The 20163-nt window shown below is 42.5% G+C and overlaps 2 protein-coding genes across 2 annotated transcripts; one reads left to right on the plus strand and one right to left on the minus strand.

Moving 5' to 3' along the window:
- Positions 1–3083: 3083 nt before the first annotated feature.
- Positions 3084–14049, minus strand: ENOC (cytosolic enolase). The gene is made up of 14 exons (XM_078571603.1): positions 13893–14049; positions 13702–13814; positions 13431–13585; positions 12928–13102; positions 11991–12062; positions 11792–11908; positions 11197–11277; positions 4782–4858; positions 4543–4646; positions 4354–4428; positions 4182–4267; positions 3982–4068; positions 3433–3624; positions 3084–3255 (listed from the first exon to the last, which is right to left on the minus strand). The coding sequence occupies exons 2-14, from the start codon at positions 13804–13806 to the stop codon at positions 3184–3186; spliced, it is 1398 nt and encodes a 465-aa protein (XP_078427729.1). The 5' UTR covers positions 13807–13814; positions 13893–14049; the 3' UTR covers positions 3084–3183.
- A 1172-nt stretch (positions 14050–15221) lies between these two features.
- On the plus strand, positions 15222–19190 carry LOC144700165 (Neutral/alkaline non-lysosomal ceramidase). The gene is made up of 9 exons (XM_078571592.1): positions 15222–15620; positions 16005–16213; positions 16457–16816; positions 17232–17496; positions 17569–17824; positions 17913–18038; positions 18121–18184; positions 18265–18434; positions 18509–19190. Exons 1-9 carry the CDS (start codon positions 15277–15279, stop codon positions 19061–19063), a joined length of 2349 nt encoding a protein of 782 aa, XP_078427718.1. The 5' UTR covers positions 15222–15276; the 3' UTR covers positions 19064–19190.
- The last annotated feature ends 973 nt before the right edge of the window (positions 19191–20163 follow it).

Below are 20163 nucleotides of genomic sequence, written 5' to 3' on the forward strand. Positions count from 1 at the left end.
ACCCTCCTTAATTGACCCTTGGTCTATCTTATCTGCGTCAGTCCTAGCCATCCTGCATCATATGGCCAATAAAAACCTTAAAATATGGAAACATAATATGAGAAAATAAGTAAATAAAAAATAAATACTTAAGGTAACGGAAAGGTTTAAAGGGCTCTTATCTGAGGTTTGTTTGGTCTGAGATGGGTTTTTTAACTTGAAGGAAAGTGAATAAATTTTGGCCTTTTAAATAAAAAATGATAAATGCTCCATGACTCTGCGCTGTGGCTGCTATCATTTGGTTCCTCGAACGAGTCATGTAAAGTTGCACAAATGACGCAGATGTATCTACTCAATCCTTCATATGTCAGATGTTGCCTTTTCTCAATTACTGTTTTTAGACATCTGGAGGATCTTCTCTTTGTTGTTTGCATAACGGGAAGGGAAGGTACTATATAAGGAAATGTCCAAGGTGAAACTTGCATTAGTAAATTTCTCTTACAACTTAAGATTGTTTTTATTTCACATTTCACATCAAATTGTAGGAATCAAGGATATAAATATAGTTTTTGATGAATTATTTTTGGACATATAATTTTATCAAGAGATCATGGAGAGGATTTCTGTGTTTACTTCCATACATTATTTACTGCCATTGTCATCGACATTTGAAATTATATTAGAAAAATACTAAACAGTTAAGGTTCATTAATTATTTCATGGATAAAAGATTATTCCATAATGAGACCAATTAATCAGATTATAAAATATTCATACAAGAATAAGCACTACCACCTAAAAAGTGAAATGAAAACGAAAAATATATCATATCAAGAAATCAAAAGGATACCTCTGTCGTCTCCTTTTCTCAGCTCTTCAGAAAACAAAGATTCAAGAAGAATTTACCTTGGCTCTGCAGAGGAGAGAAGCTTGATACCTTCTGAGATTGAGCTCCACAAAGCATGGAAGAAGATGATGGAAGAAAGAATTATTTTCAATTCAAGAGAATAATATTAGGTATTTTTTTCATTCATAAGGTCCCCAAGAAATCCTCATATGTGTATCTTTAGACTATCTCTTAACTCCAGAATAAAGGAAAGAATATTAAACCTTTACAAATTATGAATATACCCTACTGCCTAAACATAGAAACTTGACTTCCATAGCTGTCCAGCTCAGTGCCTGACCCACCTTCTTCTTGACAAATACAATCAGTCAAAAGAGGGGGATTAACTATCCATACGTATCATGAAAGGCTTAAAAAAAACAAGTGAACTGAGGAAAGTAAACATCATGAAATGTTTTAAATCTAACATTGAAGGAATTGCACCATGCACATAAACCCTTAAAAATATTTAAAACAAAAGAATTAAAATCTATTTGGAGATGAAATTTAAATGTTTATATAATATTAAATAATTAATGAATGCGGAATGCATTATGGACATAATATAAATAATTAATATTGGACATAATTTTCCTACTTTAGTCTTCAATAATCTGATTGACAGCCTTATCATGAACATCATCAACCACTTATATACAATCTGAGACCCCCTACCAAAATTTGAGATCCTTTAATTCACTTGAACATTTGATGTGTTGCATCTCAAATATTATATAAATTTAGTATGTATGAATATGTGTTGCTTAGTGAAGTCTATTTAATTGAAAGGTTATATTATGGTTGTACTAATTTAGGAAATAAATTATGATTATACAGTGTCACTATTATTTTACTAATAACCATAAATTATTTAGATAAATATAGTATGTATGAACATGTGTCGCTAAGTGAAGTCAATATAATTTAAAGGTTGAATTGTGATTTTACTAGTTTAAAAGTAAATTATTATTCTACATGGTCACTATTATTTTTACTAATAACCATAAATAATTCATAGACTTTTATCTTCCACAATTAGTTTACTAGTAATATAAATCTATAGCATCATTGAAGTGTTTGGATTATTCAATCAACACACATGTCATCACCTAACTATGTACTTAGAAAGAAATAGTGAGAGATAATAATCACTCGGTGGGAATAAATCTATATGCAAATGCACGTGATGTCAATAGAAATTTAGAGTATTGGTATAATCATATAAAAATGAGAAACATGTGTGCTTTAAAATCCAAGTGAAATAATAGGAAAGTAAAATGGTAGATGTGTCTATAAAACTATACTTACTACTCCTACCTTACAGTTGATGTTTATCTATAAAATTAGAGTGGATAACAGATCAATTATAAATAAGACAAGATATTACTGTAGCAGGCTCTTATTTCATCAGCCTTCTGATTACATCACAAAACAGAAAAAATCTTCCGCTCCGTTAGAACGAGCATCTCTACTCATGGAATACGTTTTTCTTTTATTAAAGAAAATAATCATTGAGAAAATTATTCACACACGATAGTCAAATGAATGACATAATTAACAAAGAGATTTGTTTCACTCGGCCAAGCAGGTCACTTGAGACTAATAATAAAATGAGAAAGATAAAATTAGGGGCACTAAAGAAAGGGGGTTCTTTTCAACTTAACATAGTTTTTCATAAAAATAACTGCAATTTAAGTATATCATATGATGTGCAATGAACCAACCTAGTTAGTAAGCCCATTAACCTACTAAATCATTACTGGATATTGCAATAATGTAATACATATACCAAATAAATGAGTTGATCTTGGGCCGATCATCCCAATGAATATATCAAGGTCGCCAACATGAGAGGTGCGGTGCTACACTACATTTTCCACAAGGTACAAGGGTTTAATCAAATATTTCGTGACACTTATCTGTCAGTAGTTTCCATGTATATGCCATTCATCATTTCTACAGCACTTTTAGAATGGCTGTGGGCATAGGCCATTGTCAAACCGTAATGCATTAAAAATTCCTCATAAACTCATTGTTCTATATCCAATCGTTATTAGAAAAACCAGACGGTAGGATGGTTGACCCATCCAGGAAGTCATCAAATTTGTCCAGATTTTTCGAACCTTTGAGATATGTCCATCGGATTAATTATGCGCTCCACACTCTATTGTCCAGTGCCGCTCTCGTTTGTCCCCCCAAGACGACATTAAACACCACCTCAAAGAAACAGATAAAATTTTTGCATTCATCGGAAAGAACAGACAAGAACAGGTCATTAAACCAGCCAATCGACTGGCTGTTGGAACCTCTTATACCTCTCAGGGACAAGGTCGCCAGTTTTCTCCTGCATAAGCTGCCTGTTCCCCTAGCTCATCCTCTATCCGCAGCAACTGCAACCAGCAAACGTTGGAGATTTCACATCATATTGGCTTAAGATCATATTGTACTCATCCATCAAGTGGTATATCATAGATGAACTCCTACAAAATATATGCTCATGAAAAAGATGGCCACCATTAAAGGCATACTCCTACACAGTAAGATCGTGAGTGTGTTAATTGAGTAACCTGGTTGGACAAAAGCTCTCCCCTGCAAGGGCCTCCTGCTTTAATCAGTCCTGCACCGACACCAGCAGCAAGATCAGCAACAAAGGTATCTTCAGTTTCCCCCCTTGTGTGTGACACCACCAGTCCCCACTGTGCCATTTTTGCCTTGTTTGCGAGCTCGATGGCCTCTGTCACCGTTCCCAAGTGATTCATCTGCATGAACAGAATGACCATCACCTCGAAGAAGGCATTCACTTGGAGAGAGCTTTCGAAAATAACTTCTGAATGTATCTTTCCAATGTCAATTTGTTTTTCATAAATGCTTCGATAGACTATATATTAAGAATCGAGCACCAAAAATATCTTGTAAGGCATAGATGTTGGGTACAGTGGTCACTCGTTTTGTTATCTCCTGAATGAATCTCAACCTAAATCAACAGACTCTTTCCCCCAAATTTCGAACAAATGCACCGAACCATTTTTTTGCATAAAAAACAAATGGTTTTGACATCGGAACTTGATTTGGTGTGAAGATTAAGTGATACTACGACCAAAAGAAATATGGAGTACCTTAAGGAGCAGGGCGTTGCAAGCAGATTCACTTATAGCGCGATCTATATGTTTTGGTTCAGAAATTAGCAATTGATCTCCAACAACCTACAAGTGCAATCATCAGTGAAAAATCCTTAGCAATACCAAATGAACGGTCTTCCCCTATTTTTGTGCGTGCTGTCTCTACAAACTTTCTGATAATAAATCGATGAACCAACCTGACAAACTCCGAGTTGAGTAAATTGCTTAAAGCTTTCCCAATCATTCTCGTCGAAGGGATCCTCAATAGATACAATAGAATAATCTGGGAATTTATAAATATCATCGAAAAAAAGTAAAAAATCTGCTGATTAGAGGAAAATAAAAGTAATGATAGAGCTGAAGCAGTACCTGAGCAGAGTTGCGTATATATCCTGACCAAATCTTCTACCACCGTCGATTTGAAAGTCGTCTTATGATTGTTCCCTGCAAGACAATAAATTTCAGTTGATTTACCAGCCAAGATTTCAATAGAATAGTACAAGATCTTCCTCAGAAAAGGATGATACAAAAAATCAAAGAGAAACAAGGGAAGCTCACCATCGCGTAAATTAGCAACACCAACAGCTACCGCCATCTTAATTCTACCATGAAAACCTGCCTCGTCGATAGCCTCTTTCACAAGATCCAAAGCCTCCTTAAGACTGATTATAGCATAACATTGGATAAAACAAAAGACTAATGAGTTTGTTAAACGAAAGGTCAGGATATATGGTAAAATGATATCAAAGGAAGGTAATGATAATTTTTTTGAAAGATAGGAAAGTAATGATAATTACTCAGATACATTTGGAGCCAAACCATCCCGCTCCCCTAGACTGCATCCACTTTGCCCATACTTCTCCAAGACGATGGCCTGGCTTTGGTAAACGTGAGGATAAAATGACAAACACTTGCGGAAAAAAGAAAATGACTGAAACTGACGTGATAAGGGACTGATTCAGATATAATCAGCGTACGGGATCCAAACTTCAATCGAATGAAGGATAATAATTAAAATTATAAATATTCGGATGGAAGAAAGCTTGACTTCAATGGTTCTGGCATTTTTATAGATCAACATGATTGAGTAAATTATAAATCATTAATCAATTTTAAGATGACTACATTCATGCTTTTATTGAAAAAATGTTTTCAAGAAGTAAAAAATGCAAGGTGTGGTCATACGTGTAAAATGGATGAGTGGTTATGTTCTCAATTTATTTGGATTAAGATTTATGAGAGAAATTTATTTCGGACAGAGAAATAGAAATTTGCTTTAATTCGGACTTAGAAATTTACTTCAATGAACCTTGACCATCTAAGATACTGTTGATCTGAGTATTACATGTCTTTATTTTCTCTCTCTTGTTAGCCCATTAGGGCTTCCTATAAAACCCTGTAATCTCTTTCATTTGCTATCAAGAATTGTTCTTTTCTTGTTTACATGGTATCAAAGCCCTAACCCTAACCCTAATCTGGGTTTCCTGGGCTCGACCTTGCGCTCCGATCTTCGGCGGTTCTCACGACCGCCTGATCTCGCGCTCCGGTCTCTTGCCGTCTCGCTCCGGGCCTCCCAGGCGCTCGCCGTTCTGACATCCGCCGTCCCAGCGTCTTCCGCTCCGGCGCGCCGTCCCAGCCGCGCCGCTCGGCTCGCTCGCGCCGGCTCGCGCCGCTGGCTCGCGCCTCCTCGGCGACCGCCGTCCCGGCGCCCGCCGTTCCGGCTGCCGACGTCCCGGCGCCCGACGTCCTGGCGCCCGACGTCCCGGCGCCCGACGTCCCGGCTCCCACCGTCCCAGCTCCCACCGTCCCGGCGCCCGACGTCTCGGCGCCTGCAGTCCCGGCTTCTCGTCGTTCCGGCGCCTTCTGACTGTGGTCTACTCTGCTTTCATCATGACGAACCCGGTTGAAGCCCAGACCTCTACTGTTACGCCAGACTCGACGCCGGTATCTACGCCACATGCATCTGCGGTGCCTCTCGAGCCCGGGAATTGGTCGTCCTCCTCTGGACCATCCTCTTTGCCTCGGATGCCTCCGGATGGTATGTTTACTGGATTCAATCTCCTGCAATGGCGCCAGTACGTCCAGATAACTTTAAAAGGGCGTCTCATGCGCCATCTTCTAGAAGACGGACCTTCCCGGACCGATCCCAAGTATTATGACTGGCTGGACGTTGAGGGGGTAGTTCATCGTTGGCTCTTGGACAGTATTTCACCTAGTGTTAAAGGTGAATTCATGTCTCTAGAGTCGGCTCGGGCGGTCTGGGAAGCAGCACTTGAGAGCCACTCCAAGAAGCACAACATTGCTACTCTATGCAATTGGTACATCGGGCCGCTAACCTGCGTCAAGGGGACCGGTCTATCATGGAGTACAGCACGGAGCTCATTTCGTTGTGGAATGAAATTGACTACTACATGCCGCCCGACCCCCATTCGGTGGACCGCCAATATACTCTTCAACTTCGGGTTTTCCAGTTTCTTATGGGACTGAACCCGGAATATGAAGTTGTACGGGCTCAGCTTATTCATCGGGAGACTGGTCCTACCTTCAAGGATGCGCTCCACAGTGTGCGGGTTGAAGAATCCCGCTTTCAGCAGGCCCAGAACTCGGCTTCGGCACTTGTAGCTCATTCCTCTTCGTCTGCACGCCCATCGTCGACTCCACCACCCGGCTCTTTGCCACGTGGTCCGACGGCTCGGACGGAGGATTCTCCAAAGGGTGATCCTTCGCTGTTTTGCAATTACTGCAAGCGAGGTCACTCTAAGAAGACGTGCTACAAGCTTCAACGGAAACGCGCACAACCGAGCAACCTTGCTGCAGCCGCCTCGTCCGTGCCCCCCCCGGGTCAAGTGCCTATGCTGTACGGTCTTCTCCCGACTAGTGCCTCGCCCGCTAGCTTCACTCCGGAAGAGATGGAGCGTCTACGCCGCTTGCTTGATCCTCCAGTCGTGGGCTCATGCTCCTTGGCCCACGCAGGTATGTCCACCAGTCTTCCCACACCTACATCCCCTCCTGGCCATTCTTTTTCCTCTTCCACTTGGCTTCTTGATTCCGGTGCCACCGCCCACATGACCCCAAATCCTCGAGCCTTTCAAACTTATGCACCCGTTTCTGGCTCCTCCAAAGTTAAAACAGCCTCCGGCGATCTTCTCACCGTGGCGGGTATTGGTCGTGTGGCCCTTTCCTCTTCTATGCATCTATCTAAAGTTCTTCATGTTCCTCGCCTTACTCATCATCTTCTCTCCTATCTAGCCTTGTTCGCGACTTGAAACAAGACCTTACCTTCTCTCCTAATTCATGTTTTTATCGTGATAAGGTGTCGGGGAGGACGATTTCCATTGCTGAGGAGCATGAGGGGCTCTATCTTGTTTGTCCTTGTTCGAGTTCTCTTGCTTTTGCTGCTGCGGCAGTTTCCCTTTCGGCTTCCCACGAGCGTTTGTGGCTTCTTCATCGACGTCTCGGCCATCCTTCTTTTGCTACTCTTTATCGTCTCTTTCCTAAACTCTTTCAAGGCCATTCTGTGGACCGTTTTGTTTGTACTGCTTGTCGAATTGCCAAACATCATCGTACCACGTATCCTATCTCGTCTTCTCCTTCTTCGATCCCAATCCCCCTTCTTCACACCGATGCTTGGGCGCCTTCCCCTATTCATAGTACTTCCGGTTCTCGGTGGTTATGCATCTTTATTGACGACGCTACTCGATTCACGTGGGCATATTTCTTGAAGAACAAATCGGAGATATCTCGTGTCATTCCTCAATTTTACTCCCTTATCCAAACTCAATTCTCTATATCCATTCGTCGCTTCCGCTCCGACAATGCTAAAGACTATGTTAACACCACGTTAAGTTCCTTCTTCCAAGACAAAGGCATTATCCATGAAACTTCTTGTCCCTATACACCACAGCAAAATGGCGTTGCCGAAAGAAAATTCCGTCACATCTTTGAAATGACTCGGAGCCTTCTCTTCCATATGCATGTGCCCAAGTATTTTTGGGGGGAAGCCGTCTCCACCGCCATCCATCTTCTTAATCGCCTTCCATCTCGAGTGCTTGACTACTCCACTCCCATTGACCGTCTTCAGCATTCCTTTCCAACTCTCTCTCTCCGAACTCATCTTACTCCTCGTGTATTTGGATGTGTATGCTATGCGCCCAACCACCAACTTGGTCGTGATAAACTTGATCCCCGTGCTATCAAGTGTGTGTTTGTTGGCTATTCTTCCACCCAAAAAGGCTATTTATGCTATCATCCACCCTCTCGTCGGTTCGTCGTCACCAAAGATGCCACGTTTGATGAATTGCTTCCCTACTATTCCTCCTCCTCTCCTGAACCCTCATCGTCCCCATCTCCCTCCGATCCACTCGAATTCCTCATCCTCGTCCCTCGTCCCTCTTCACCGGCCCCGCCCGACGTGTCTCCGCCTGTTGCTCCTCCAGCAATTGTGCCTCCCGACCCGCCTCCAGCCGCCGTCTCAGTCCCTCCTGTGGAGCCTCCTCCAGTATCTGCTCCTGCGCTCGACCCTTCTGCTGCACCTTCTTCGATTCCTCCGCTCCCTATCCGTCGCTGCCCGCCTGAAAAACGCTATGGTATTACCCTTGCTCGTCGCAAGCCTCAGCTTCCTTCTTCGTCTCCTGCTGCCCCGTCTACCTCAACCTCCACCCCTCCTGCCACCTCCTCATTAGCCGTGCTGCCCTCTTCCCGTTCCTCTCCCCTCTATCCGTTGGCGGAATCTATCTCCTCTCATCGCCTCTCACCCTCTTATCATGCCCTTCTCACCTCCCTTGATGCCACTTCCCTTCCCAAGACGGTGGACATTGCCCTTTCATTTCCGCATTGGCGTCAGGCCATGGCGGAAGAACTTCAGGCTCTTGCTCACAATGAAACGTGGGATCTGGTTCCTCTACCGGCCGGGGAGCATCTCGTGGGTAGCCGTTGGGTGTATGCTGTGAAGCATAATTCTGACGGTTCTATTGAGCGCCACAAAGCCCGGGTTGTGGCACAAGGGTTCACTCAGAAACATGGCATTGATTATCAGGAGACCTTTGATCCCGTCACCAAGCTGAATACTGTGCGGATCTTATTGGCCCTTGCTGCGGATCGGGGCTGGATTTTGCAACAATATGATGTGAAGAATGCTTTTCTGCATGGAGAGTTGACTGAGGAGATCTACATGGCATTACCTCCTGGCTACACTTCCTTAGTGCCATCGTCTCCGCAGTCTGTTGTCTGTCGCCTGAAGAAAGCATTATATGGCTTGAAGCAATCTCCTCGTGCCTGGTTTGGTCGTTTCACGACGGCCATGCAGCGTCGTGGATACCGTCAGTGTAATGGTGATCACACCCTTTTCTACCGCCATTCCACGTCAGGGGGAGTCGCTATTCTTCTTGTGTACGTGGATGACATCATTATTACGGGTGATGATACGACGACCATTACTGAGCTGGCTATGTATCTCTCGTCGGAATTTGCTATTCGCCATCTTGGCCCGTTGAGGTACTTTCTTGGCATAGAGGTAGCCTATTCTTCCAGCGGGATCTTTATTTGTCAGAGAAAGTATACGGTGGACCTTCTCTGTGAGCTTGGAAAGGAGGACGCCAAGCCTGCTTCGACATCGATTGATGCGAACCATCGACTTGGTGCCGATGCGGATGAGGAGCTTGCTGAGGCTGGCCCATATAGAAGACTTGTGGGAAAACTGCTTTATCTCACCCACACTCGCCCGGACATTGCATATTCAGTGGGTGTTCTGAGTCAGTTCATGCAGACTCCTCGCATGAGCCATTTTCATGCTGCTCATCGTCTCCTCCGTTTCCTGAAGGGCACCATTGGCCGTGGATTATTGTTTCGTCGCCATACCGGCCTGCGTCTTGAAGTCTACACCGATGCAGATTATGCCGGCTATGTGGTTGATCGTCGGTCCACATCTGGGTATTGCACCTTCTTGGGCGGCAATCTGATTACTTGGAGGAGCAAGAAGCGAAAGTGGTCTCGATCGAGTGCTGAAGCGGAGTTCCGTGCCCTTGCGCATGGTCTGTGTGAAGCACTTTGGATTACCCAGCTTCTTCGTGAGCTACGGTGTCCAGTTCCCTCTCCTGTCCAGCTGTTCTGCGACAACAAATCGGCGATTAGCATTGCTCATGACCCCGTTCAGCATGACCGTACAAAGCACATCGAGATCGATCGCCATTTCATCAAAGAGAAGCTTGAATCGGGAGATTTTTGCACGCCTTATGTTCCGTCCGCTGAACAGCTTGCAGATATCTTCACCAAAGGGCTTCATGCCCCTAGGTTTGAGGAGCTCTGTTCCAAGCTGGGTGTGGATAACATCCACGCTCCAGCTTGAGGGGGAGTGTTGATCTGAGTATTACATGTCTTTATTTTCTCTCTCTTGTTAGCCCATTAGGGCTTCCTATAAAACCCTATAATCTCTTTCATTTGCTATCAAGAATTGTTCTTTTCTTGTTTACAGATACCATGTTGACTTTTGGGTTGATTATGGAGAGAGAGAGGAGGCAGGGCAATGGAGGAGCCTGTCGCCTGGGAGCAAGGGAATAAAACCTACAAAAATAGTAAACTAGCTCATTTTCATTCACATTCTGTTTTTTGCATAAAGCTCATGTGATTACCAACTGATTACCAACTGTTCTATGTTTTGCATCACTTGGATTCAAGTGATTACCAACTGTTCTGAAAGCTATAGCTAATAGCAAGGGCACTGTTTTTTATCATAAGCAAGATCTTGTGCTTTAACACTTCCCCACAACACCTGCTGCTGGACCGTATATGGACCAAGCGTGCAGTGTATTGGATTCAAGCACTTACAAATGTGCTAAAAGATATAGTTGATAACATTGGCGCCACTTTTCCTCTTTAAACAGGATTTTGTGCGTCAATAAATAATAAATGGAATTTACTAATTAACAGAATTAAGTGAACTCATTCATAGAATATCTGAATTTCAATAAAAGTAATTTCATAATGCTTAATATGCCGGAGTTTCAATCATAAACTAATTAGTCAATATAAGTTCAGATCTCCATAAACATTCAATTTCATCCATAAATATGCATCATTCAAATTTCTTAAACCAAACATTTTAAATAGAATGTTTATCTGAATTTGTTGAGTTCATATATTTGATTCAAACATACAAAATGTTTGGAAAATCGAAAACTGAAAAAAAAATGAAGGACAATAAGAAACACTGGTTACCTTCAAATGTGAATACGACTCAACAACCATTTCCATAGCTTCCTCAAATGTATTTGCTCCAACTGGAAGAATCATAATATCCTGGTAAAATTTGGACTATCAAGGTCACCAATAGTTTACCAAGAAATCAATAAACATCCCCAATAGTGGTAAAAATAATCCCAAAACCCAAATGGGAAGAGGAAGTTCTAAAATGAAGAGTCAAATTTTAAAAGTGTACGTCCATTATTATAATGGATTCATTTAATTTTGCGTGCAGACATAAAATCAACTCAAGGTAGCTCAACAGGTATTTGCTAACGAGGTCTGCATACCTAAGCATCCTCTAACAAAATCTGCTGGCCCTTCCAAAGTTCTAAATGTACCCAAAAAATGTAACCAAAGATAAATATTTTTCTCCAAGATATCGAATGGCAAGGATTCTTAAAATTCTATACAAGGGAAATCTTAATTTGTAACAGATTCAAAAACCATATTTTCTTCGATGATACATCAGATTTGATAGTCCCAATTTATTGTCAATTTTATTATCAAAATACTCCGAAATGGAGTTTCCAAGATCAAAAAGGTTTATAACCTGAATATATGGTCATACTTGGGCAAAAATATTGTTTTCAATGCGTTTGCCTCCGTTGATTACATTAATCGCAGGGACTGGTAGCTGCACCCTGCTTTGACCAGAAAGATCTGCAATATGCTTGGAAAGTGGAACCTGAAAATGTTTCAGAATTATTAAATATTGCGGTTCGAATGCATGAGGTATCCATGAGTTTTTTTAGAATAAGACTAATCACCTCTTTCTCGGCAGCTCCAGCCTTGCATGCTGCAATAGATACAGCAACTGTAGCATTTGGACCAAGTTCGCTCTGAATGAATAAAGGAACAATTAATTCTGAGATCCCAACTTAGTCAATTTTGGGCGTAGTCTAAAAATGAAATATACTAGAATTAAAACTGAGAGTATGAAAGATGACCATGTTGCATTTGATAAAAGTAATAAAAAAAATAAACAGATGTAACTTTGCAACAAAAACAAAAAAAAAGGCCACGAACAGTTTTTCAAAACGAAGTTTTCTATTCAATCTCTCCAGAACAATGGAAACTTCATACTTATTATAATTGAATTATTTCTGATGGTACTTTAACTTGAGATATGATGGTAAACGAAATAAAACGATATTTAAAGTAGAAAGCCACTTCAACCTCATTGATTCTCGAAGCCACATTTCGTTCTAAAAACATTCATTCTAATTCTAAGCTCATTTTTGTTTGAAAAAAGGGAAGGTCACCTGAAATTGGTTATCCTCCCAATATGATTGATAAGTAAAAAATTATAAATGCACCCTTGATCAAAGGGTTCTCCAAACTGAACCTAATATTCTCAATTCTATGCTCATTTCTCGGACATCTACGGCAAAATTCTGCATACTACAATATATTATCAACAAGTTAAGGTCGCTAAATGCATTTCAATCATTATCTATGAGGGAAAGCAAGATGCATAAGCATCTAACAATTGTTTAACATACATTCTTAGAAACGCAACAGATCGAAAATCAATAACAATTTTGTCTACCAGAAGACCAAAGGAATTTGAGCCAAACAAAATGCTGGGTCATTTTTTGAAGGGTCCCAAATAGTTCACGAGACTCTACACATGAAATTAAGGATTAAAAAGGTTGACCATAACTGAAGACCAAAATCTGAAGGTCCATTGGAAAAATAGCTTGCCTTGGGGTCTTCTTTGACGAGGTCAACAAGGACGCGGTCAATCTGAGACTGAACTGTGGGATCCAAGCCAATCAAAGCTTCCGCAATCCTCTCGTTGATATGTTTAACAAACTTGGAAACAGTATTTCCGACATATTTTCCTAATTCACCTTCGCGAGCTTCCGAAAAGTCATAACTGCGATCAAAAGAAAGTACCGGCGGCAAACAAAGGAATTTATGATTTCTGTTGTAAGGAGATATGATGAAATATGGGGGATCACAATGGAAAGTCGGAGTCATGAACGAGGAAGACTAGAAAGCAAGATTAAAAACATTTCGCAAGTCCCTGTTGATCATGAACAAGTTTCTACTCACCACATCTCAATTGGGTTTCGGTAGAATATCTTAGTAATGTGGCTGATTTCCTGAACCAAAATTTGAGAGAACTAAAACGGGAAAACTGTGCATTCAAAGATTCTCCTAATAAAGATTTTCTTGAACAATCAAAGAAAAATAAGGCTCACATTTTGTCCAGGTTCACGCTTGCGGCCGTGGCTCGGTACATGCCTTTATTGGTGTAAAGATCGACTTCGACGGTGGGGATTCCCCTGCTGTCCAGGATTTTCCTTGCCTTGACCTTCGTAATAGCTGAAGGTGTCGCTCTCCTCATATGATTAGACTGACAAAAAAGCAAAGAAAAAAAATAGAAGAAGAAACTGTTAATCAGCAGCGCAACAGAAAAGAATAAACCCAAAAACAAGGAGCGACCAGAATCAAACAAGCGGAGAGCCTTACGATATACAGGACGGGATCAGCAGCTTTAGCACGCACGGCCGCGTTGACGGCATCCTCGATTCTCCGGGATAGCATGTGCTTGTCAAGATACTCCTGCACCGACATCTTCCAACCTTGTTTTTGGCCAGAGATCGACGTAAGATTGAAGAAAAACGAAGATCACAGCACGATCGGCTCCCCAAAATCGTTACCTAGCTCAAAATTTACGCAGACCTTGCTCAAGTGAACGTCAAGTCTTACACACTGAAGTTGGGGGAGGGAGCTACTGAGCCTTACAGAGGAAGACGGAACGGGACGATACGGGACGTAACAGACGGGACCGGAACGGGAACGGGAACGGTAACGCACGATATTTTTGGGTAGCCGGATTTTTAGCAAGGACCTAAACATTATATAATGTTTGGGTTCTAGTGATCCCGGCCTAGTCGTGTTGACAAGTCAAAGTCAAGAAGAATAGTCAAATAAAAAATTGGCATTTATGGTAAGCTATAATGTCCAAGAAGAAAAGAAGTAAAAGAAAAAGAGAAAAGTAATAAAAGATTAAAAGAAGGAAAGAAAAAAGGAAAAAATAAAATGAAGAACCAAAGAAGAAGAGGAAAGATTAAAGAAGAAAAAGGAAGATGGAAAATAAATAAGAAAATTGAAAAGTAAATAAGGGAAATAGGAAGAAGAATAGGAGTAACAAGGATACAAAAAAGAAAAAAAAAAGAGAAGAAGAAGAAATAAGAAAAGAAGAAGCACAGAAGATGAAAGAAGAATAAAAGAAAAAGAGAAGAAGAAAAGAAGAAGAAGCGCATAAGATGAAAAGAAGAATAAAAAAAAAGAGAAGAAGAAGAGTAAAAGAAAAATAGAGGAAGAAGAACAGAAGAAAAAAAAATATAAGAAAAATGCAAGAATAAGAAAAGAAAAATATGAAGAGAAAAATAAGAATAAAGCAAGATGAAAATGAGAATAAAAGAAAGAGAAGAAATAAAAAACAAGAAGAAAATAACCGAAGATGACAAGAAGAGGATGTAGAACCAGCACGAGGGGGGGGGGAAGTGTTGGGCTCTGTCTGGTTTGACCGTCAGACTGGACGCAACCTGATGGTCCCAAACGGTCTGATGGTCCCGTTTTGGGCCAGTTGTCCGGTCCCTGGTCCAAAATTTCAAACCCTATAAGCAGAGTACTTTTTTCCTTGTGAAGCCTTTATTTATAGATGAGATGCCAAATTACGAAAATGGAATATTTACCTACAAAAGCTAATTCTTTTACTTTTTTAATTAATCTTCTGACCAAAATTTATCAACAAAAACCGATAAGGAAAAGACTGCAACTGTCATTCCCCAACCGTGACGGCAGCCGTTGAAATGAGCATTTCATGTAGGCAGTACAGTGCACGAAACCGCACTAAAGACCGGAGTGCTAAGTGGGTAAAGGTAAGAAAAAAAAATCATCAGGGGGACATCCGACACAAATTTCCTTTTTAAGGGAATCATTCGAAATATACCTCTACGATATATAACTAATGATCTTCAGCAGGAAGAGCGAAGTTGGGCTCTAGTCTGTCTTGCTGGAGAAATCTCCTCTTTGCCGATGTTGCCAACCGCTGCGCCGCGCGATGGTCTGATCTTCTCGCTGCCATGGATCGTCCTCGTCGCGGTGTTCATGTTCTTGGGCGTCGGAGACGTGGTGGGCAAGTCGGATTTCTTGATCGGACTCGGGAGCCACGACATCACCGGCCCCGCGGCAGACGTGAACATGATGGGCTATGCCAACATGGATCAGGTGGCATCTGGGGTGCACTTCCGCTTGCGGGCGAGGGCTTTTATCGTAGCGGAGCCCCGCAGCGAAGGAAAACGCGTGGCTTTTGTCAATCTCGATGCGTGCATGGCGTCGCAGATTGTGACTATTAAAGTTATCGAGAGGCTCAAGACGAGGTAGACACCGGAAACCCCAATCTCTCTATGTTAGCCCAATTCTCAGTTTAGAATCGATGCTCTGTGATTACGCGGCTTCGATTCATATTCTAGCTTGATCATCAGGTATTCTCGAAGGATTTCGTAGTTTTTTTATGTGCTTTTGAATGGCGATTTTGTCTTCTGTTTATTTGGGTATTTTAATTTCTTATGCACGGTCCACACCCAGGCTCGAATTTTATCGCCGATTCCCGACTTTGATCTCTCGACTTCGATGAATTCCGATTCTAGCTTGATCCTGCGTTTATCTCTAATCTCCCGGTAATCTTTCAGTTGCGACGATATTATAAGTTCCATGTCTCGAATTCCATAACTCAATTTGATGGTTGTGTTCGAGCCTTTTAGATACGGAGATCTCTACACGGAAGAGAATGTTGCCATCAGCGGTATTCACACCCATGCCGGTCCAGGAGGTTACCTTCAGTATGTCACGTACATTATAACCTCCCTGGGATTCGTTCGCCAAACTTTCGATGTTCTGGTCGATGGAATTGAGAATGCCATCGTTCAAGCCCACGAGAATCTCCGGCCTGGATCAATCTTGGTCAACGAGGGTAAGCAGACACATTCAGAAGTTAATGTATTTCTTCATATCCGGTTTTCTTATCATGTTATCCACTAGATCTCAAACCTAATTTTCCTTGATTACTTTATGTATCGTTCTTTGCACGGATAATCCTGCCCAAAGTTTCAAATTAAATGAATTTGAGGCTTAGCCAGTTTCCTAATTGTCGATTGGCACTGGTGTCTTTATCTCTGTTGCATTTTGTAAGAAAAAACCCTCGGATAATTTACAGGTGACATTCTAGATGCTGGCATCAACCGTAGCCCCAGTGCTCATCTCAACAACCCCTATGAGGAGAGGAAGAGATACGAGCATGACGTAGACACGAAGATGACTCTCCTGAAATTTGTTGACGACGAGCAGGGTCCGGTTGGTAGTTTCAACTGGTTTGCAACTCATGGGACTTCAATGAGCCGCACCAACTCGTTGATAAGTGGTGATAACAAAGGAGCTGCTGCTCGGTTCATGGAGGACTGGTTCAGACAGAAGGCTTCCGAGGAAGAACTCGAAAATGCAGGCTTTGATATACTCAAGTTTGGTGCCAGTTCTGTGAAAGTCTCTCGGAGGGTTTCCATGATAATCTCCAAACCAAGTAAGAATAATCGGTGTTTCTCCTTTCTTGTCTCCCATATCGATTGTTACATGTTCCGAATTACTGTGGTAGTTGTGGGGAATATCAAGAATTGATAATTTGTTGGGTTGTTACGCCAGAAATATTCGCCATTCTAGAAATTATTTCTGAGTTCTGCTATAGATGCCATTCTTTTAATTGATGTTCTCCACCACATATATTTTCTCGTCCGGCATAAAACAAGAGGAAGCGGAATAAGTTTTCTCTATGTTGTTTTCTTTTCGCGTGATCTGAGTTCTTTTTCCTTGAGTTCCTCTCTTATTTCATCTAATAGGTTTCATCAGTGCTACCCTTGACACTGATTTCTGATAAAAAACTGCAGATCGTGCATACTGCATTTTGTTTTCCTCTTTCTCAATATTTTTTTTTTCTTCAGGAGAACATGCCTCCCATATTGCCAACTCCATTCAAGCCACCGGAGGGGAGTTGGCTACGAGCTTCTTGAGCACAACTCAGCGGGTTCGTAGCACCTGCAGGCAAGGCAACCGGCAGGGCTTCGTGGCGGCGTTCTGTCAAAGTAATTGTGGTGATGTCAGCCCTAATGTTGGGGGCACATTCTGCATTGACACTGGGCTACCCTGTGATTTTAACCACAGCACTTGCAATGGCAAGAACGAACTTTGCTACGGCCGCGGCCCTGGGTATTAATCTTCTTCCACAGTGTCTTCATTACTGGATGTACATTAGTCCGTTCATCAAGAGTTATGATTCAGGTATCCTGACGAATTTGAGAGCACCCGGATTATTGGGGACAGGCAGTTTAAGAAAGCTGTTGACTTGTTCAGCTCAGCCTCTGAAACGGTCAAAGGAAAGGTTGACTATCGCCATAAATTCATAGATTTTTCAAAGCTCAAGGTTAGCATCGGCGATCAAGAGGTGAAGACGTGCCCAGCTGCCATGGGTTTTGCGTTTGCGGCAGGAACCACTGATGGCCCCGGAGCTTTTGACTTCAAACAAGGAGACGACAAGGTGGGTGGAAGGAAGTCAATGCATTCTTCCCTCCATCTGGCCACAATCTGATCTTTTAAGGTTGGATTTTTCTGGTTTTTTCTATCAGGGAAACCCCTTCTGGAGGCTAGTGAGAAACGTGCTGAAGAAACCAAGCAAAGCACAAATAGAGTGCCAGCATCCAAAGCCTATTTTGCTCACTACTGGCGAGATGAAGGAGCCTTACGAGTGGGCAGTGAGTCTGCGTTGACCTTCCTTGCTCTCCCTGATTTTTCTGCATTTGACCTATTGACCTTTGAATTTGGCTTTCCCTCCAGCCCGCTGTCCTTCCAATACAGATGCTACAGATTGGCCAGGTGGTCATTCTCAGTGTCCCTGGCGGTACCCTTCAATCTCTCTCGTTCTCTTTCTCTATCAATGTTTCAGATCTTGTTTACCAAGGTGAAGTATTTTGAGGGCAGAATTCACTACTATGGCGGGAAGGCGTCTCAGGGAGGCTGTGAAAACGGTGCTGACCACCAGCGGAGCAGGAGAATTTGACAGTAATGTCCATGTCATTATCGCAGGGTTGACCAACACTTACTCCCAGTACGTGACCACCTTTGAGGAGTATGCCGTCCAGAGATATGAGGTCAAACAACTCCTATTATTGAAAAAGACAAACTGATGTTGCCCCTACAATCTGACATTGCTTTTCCTTTGTAGGGAGCCTCCACACTGTATGGGCCCCACACTCTCAGTGGGTACATCCAGGAGTTCCGTAAGCTGACAGCCGCACTCATCGGCGGCAGTGCTGTGGAGGCAGGGCCGCCACCACCCGACCTCTTGAAGAAGCAGATCGGGTTCCTTCTTCCAGTTGTGGTGGACTCAACTCCATTGGGAGTCAAGTTTGGTGACATGGCTGATGATGTTAAAGTCAACGCTTCATTCCGAAAGGGCGAGAGGGTCTCTGCAAGATTCTGGTCAGCGTGCCCAAGGAATGACCCATTGACGGAGGGGACCTTTGCGCTCGTAGAGAGGATGGCCAGTAGTGGTGGTGACTCCTGGGTCCCAGCCTATGATGATGACGACTTCTGCCTTCGGTTCAGGTGGTCCCGACCCAGCCGGCTAAGCTCGCACAGCCATGCTGCTGTCGAGTGGGCCATCCCCGACACTGCACAACCCGGCGTGTATCGGCTGAGACACTTTGGTGCAGCGAAGAGCCTCTTCGGCTCCCTCCGCCACTTCACCGGCGCTTCCCATGCTTTCACAGTTGTTTGACCAGTGGATATGGCTCATGACGATCGAGTGTACACAAACTAATTGCTTAAAACTAGCATACGAGTATCTTGGTGTGTAATGTATATGACCTATGACCCATCAAGTTGATATGATTCGAGCCCGTGTTTACGAATGCTGGCAGGCTATGCGGCCCATGAATCCGAAACAGCCCATGTGCCCACCAAAAGCCCTAACTTAAGGGCTGGAAAAAGACCAAGAAGGCAGGGAACCCCTTGATATGTGAAACCCTTTACCTTCTCTTCTCTCTGGTCATCCCTCACCCTTCTCATTTCTTGTGGATGATCTTCCCTGCAATGATGGCATCTCTCACACCTTCCGGGAGCTATGATCTTCCTGCGCTATTCTGATCATCCTCATCTTATTTTCCATCCTCATCATATTTTTCATCATCCTCTCCCTTGAATGCTGAACCCTTGTGTGGTCACTCGGGCATTGACAAAGCAGGAGGAAGAAGGATTTTATTGTTTTTTGACCAACCTGTGATGGGATTTTATCAGAAGTCCCACAGGATTGAGATAAAGGTTTTAACTCCACATCTGATTGAATATTGTTGAATTATGAGTAATGTATGAATATTCTAACTATTGATCAATGCAGTGTGGGCTCAATGTACACTGCACATTTGCACTACCCTGCACAAAGGGTTTGTGTGAGGTAGTGTTTGTCCATCCTGACACTGATATTGGGTCCCTATATCAAAAATAATATACGTATCGCATACCAGTAAGCACAAGAAAAATAAATCTCCTATCCAAGAAGAGTATATGTCCTATAATATCGGATATCAGATATTGCTATTTTAGAAACTGATAACCGCTATCAGCAACTCCGGTCCTCTTGCTATTTCGAAGCCCATATGGATTTAATTTTCAGACATCAATCAAACACGCAAAATCCATGAGCGCCCCAACTTATCAAGCCCAAATGTTGCACAAAGATCCAGCCCTGAATTTGTTTTTGGAATTACTTTATTATGATGATTATTGACCAATAATCATCAAGATAGAACAATTTGAAATATTTGATCACATTCTGGAACATCATTAGTGTTGTTCTCTTCTCCTTCATGCTATCTCTAA

Source organism: Wolffia australiana, chromosome 1 (assembly GCF_029677425.1).
Source record: "Wolffia australiana isolate 7733 chromosome 1, ASM2967742v1".
Taxonomy (NCBI): Eukaryota; Viridiplantae; Streptophyta; class Magnoliopsida; order Alismatales; family Araceae; genus Wolffia; species Wolffia australiana.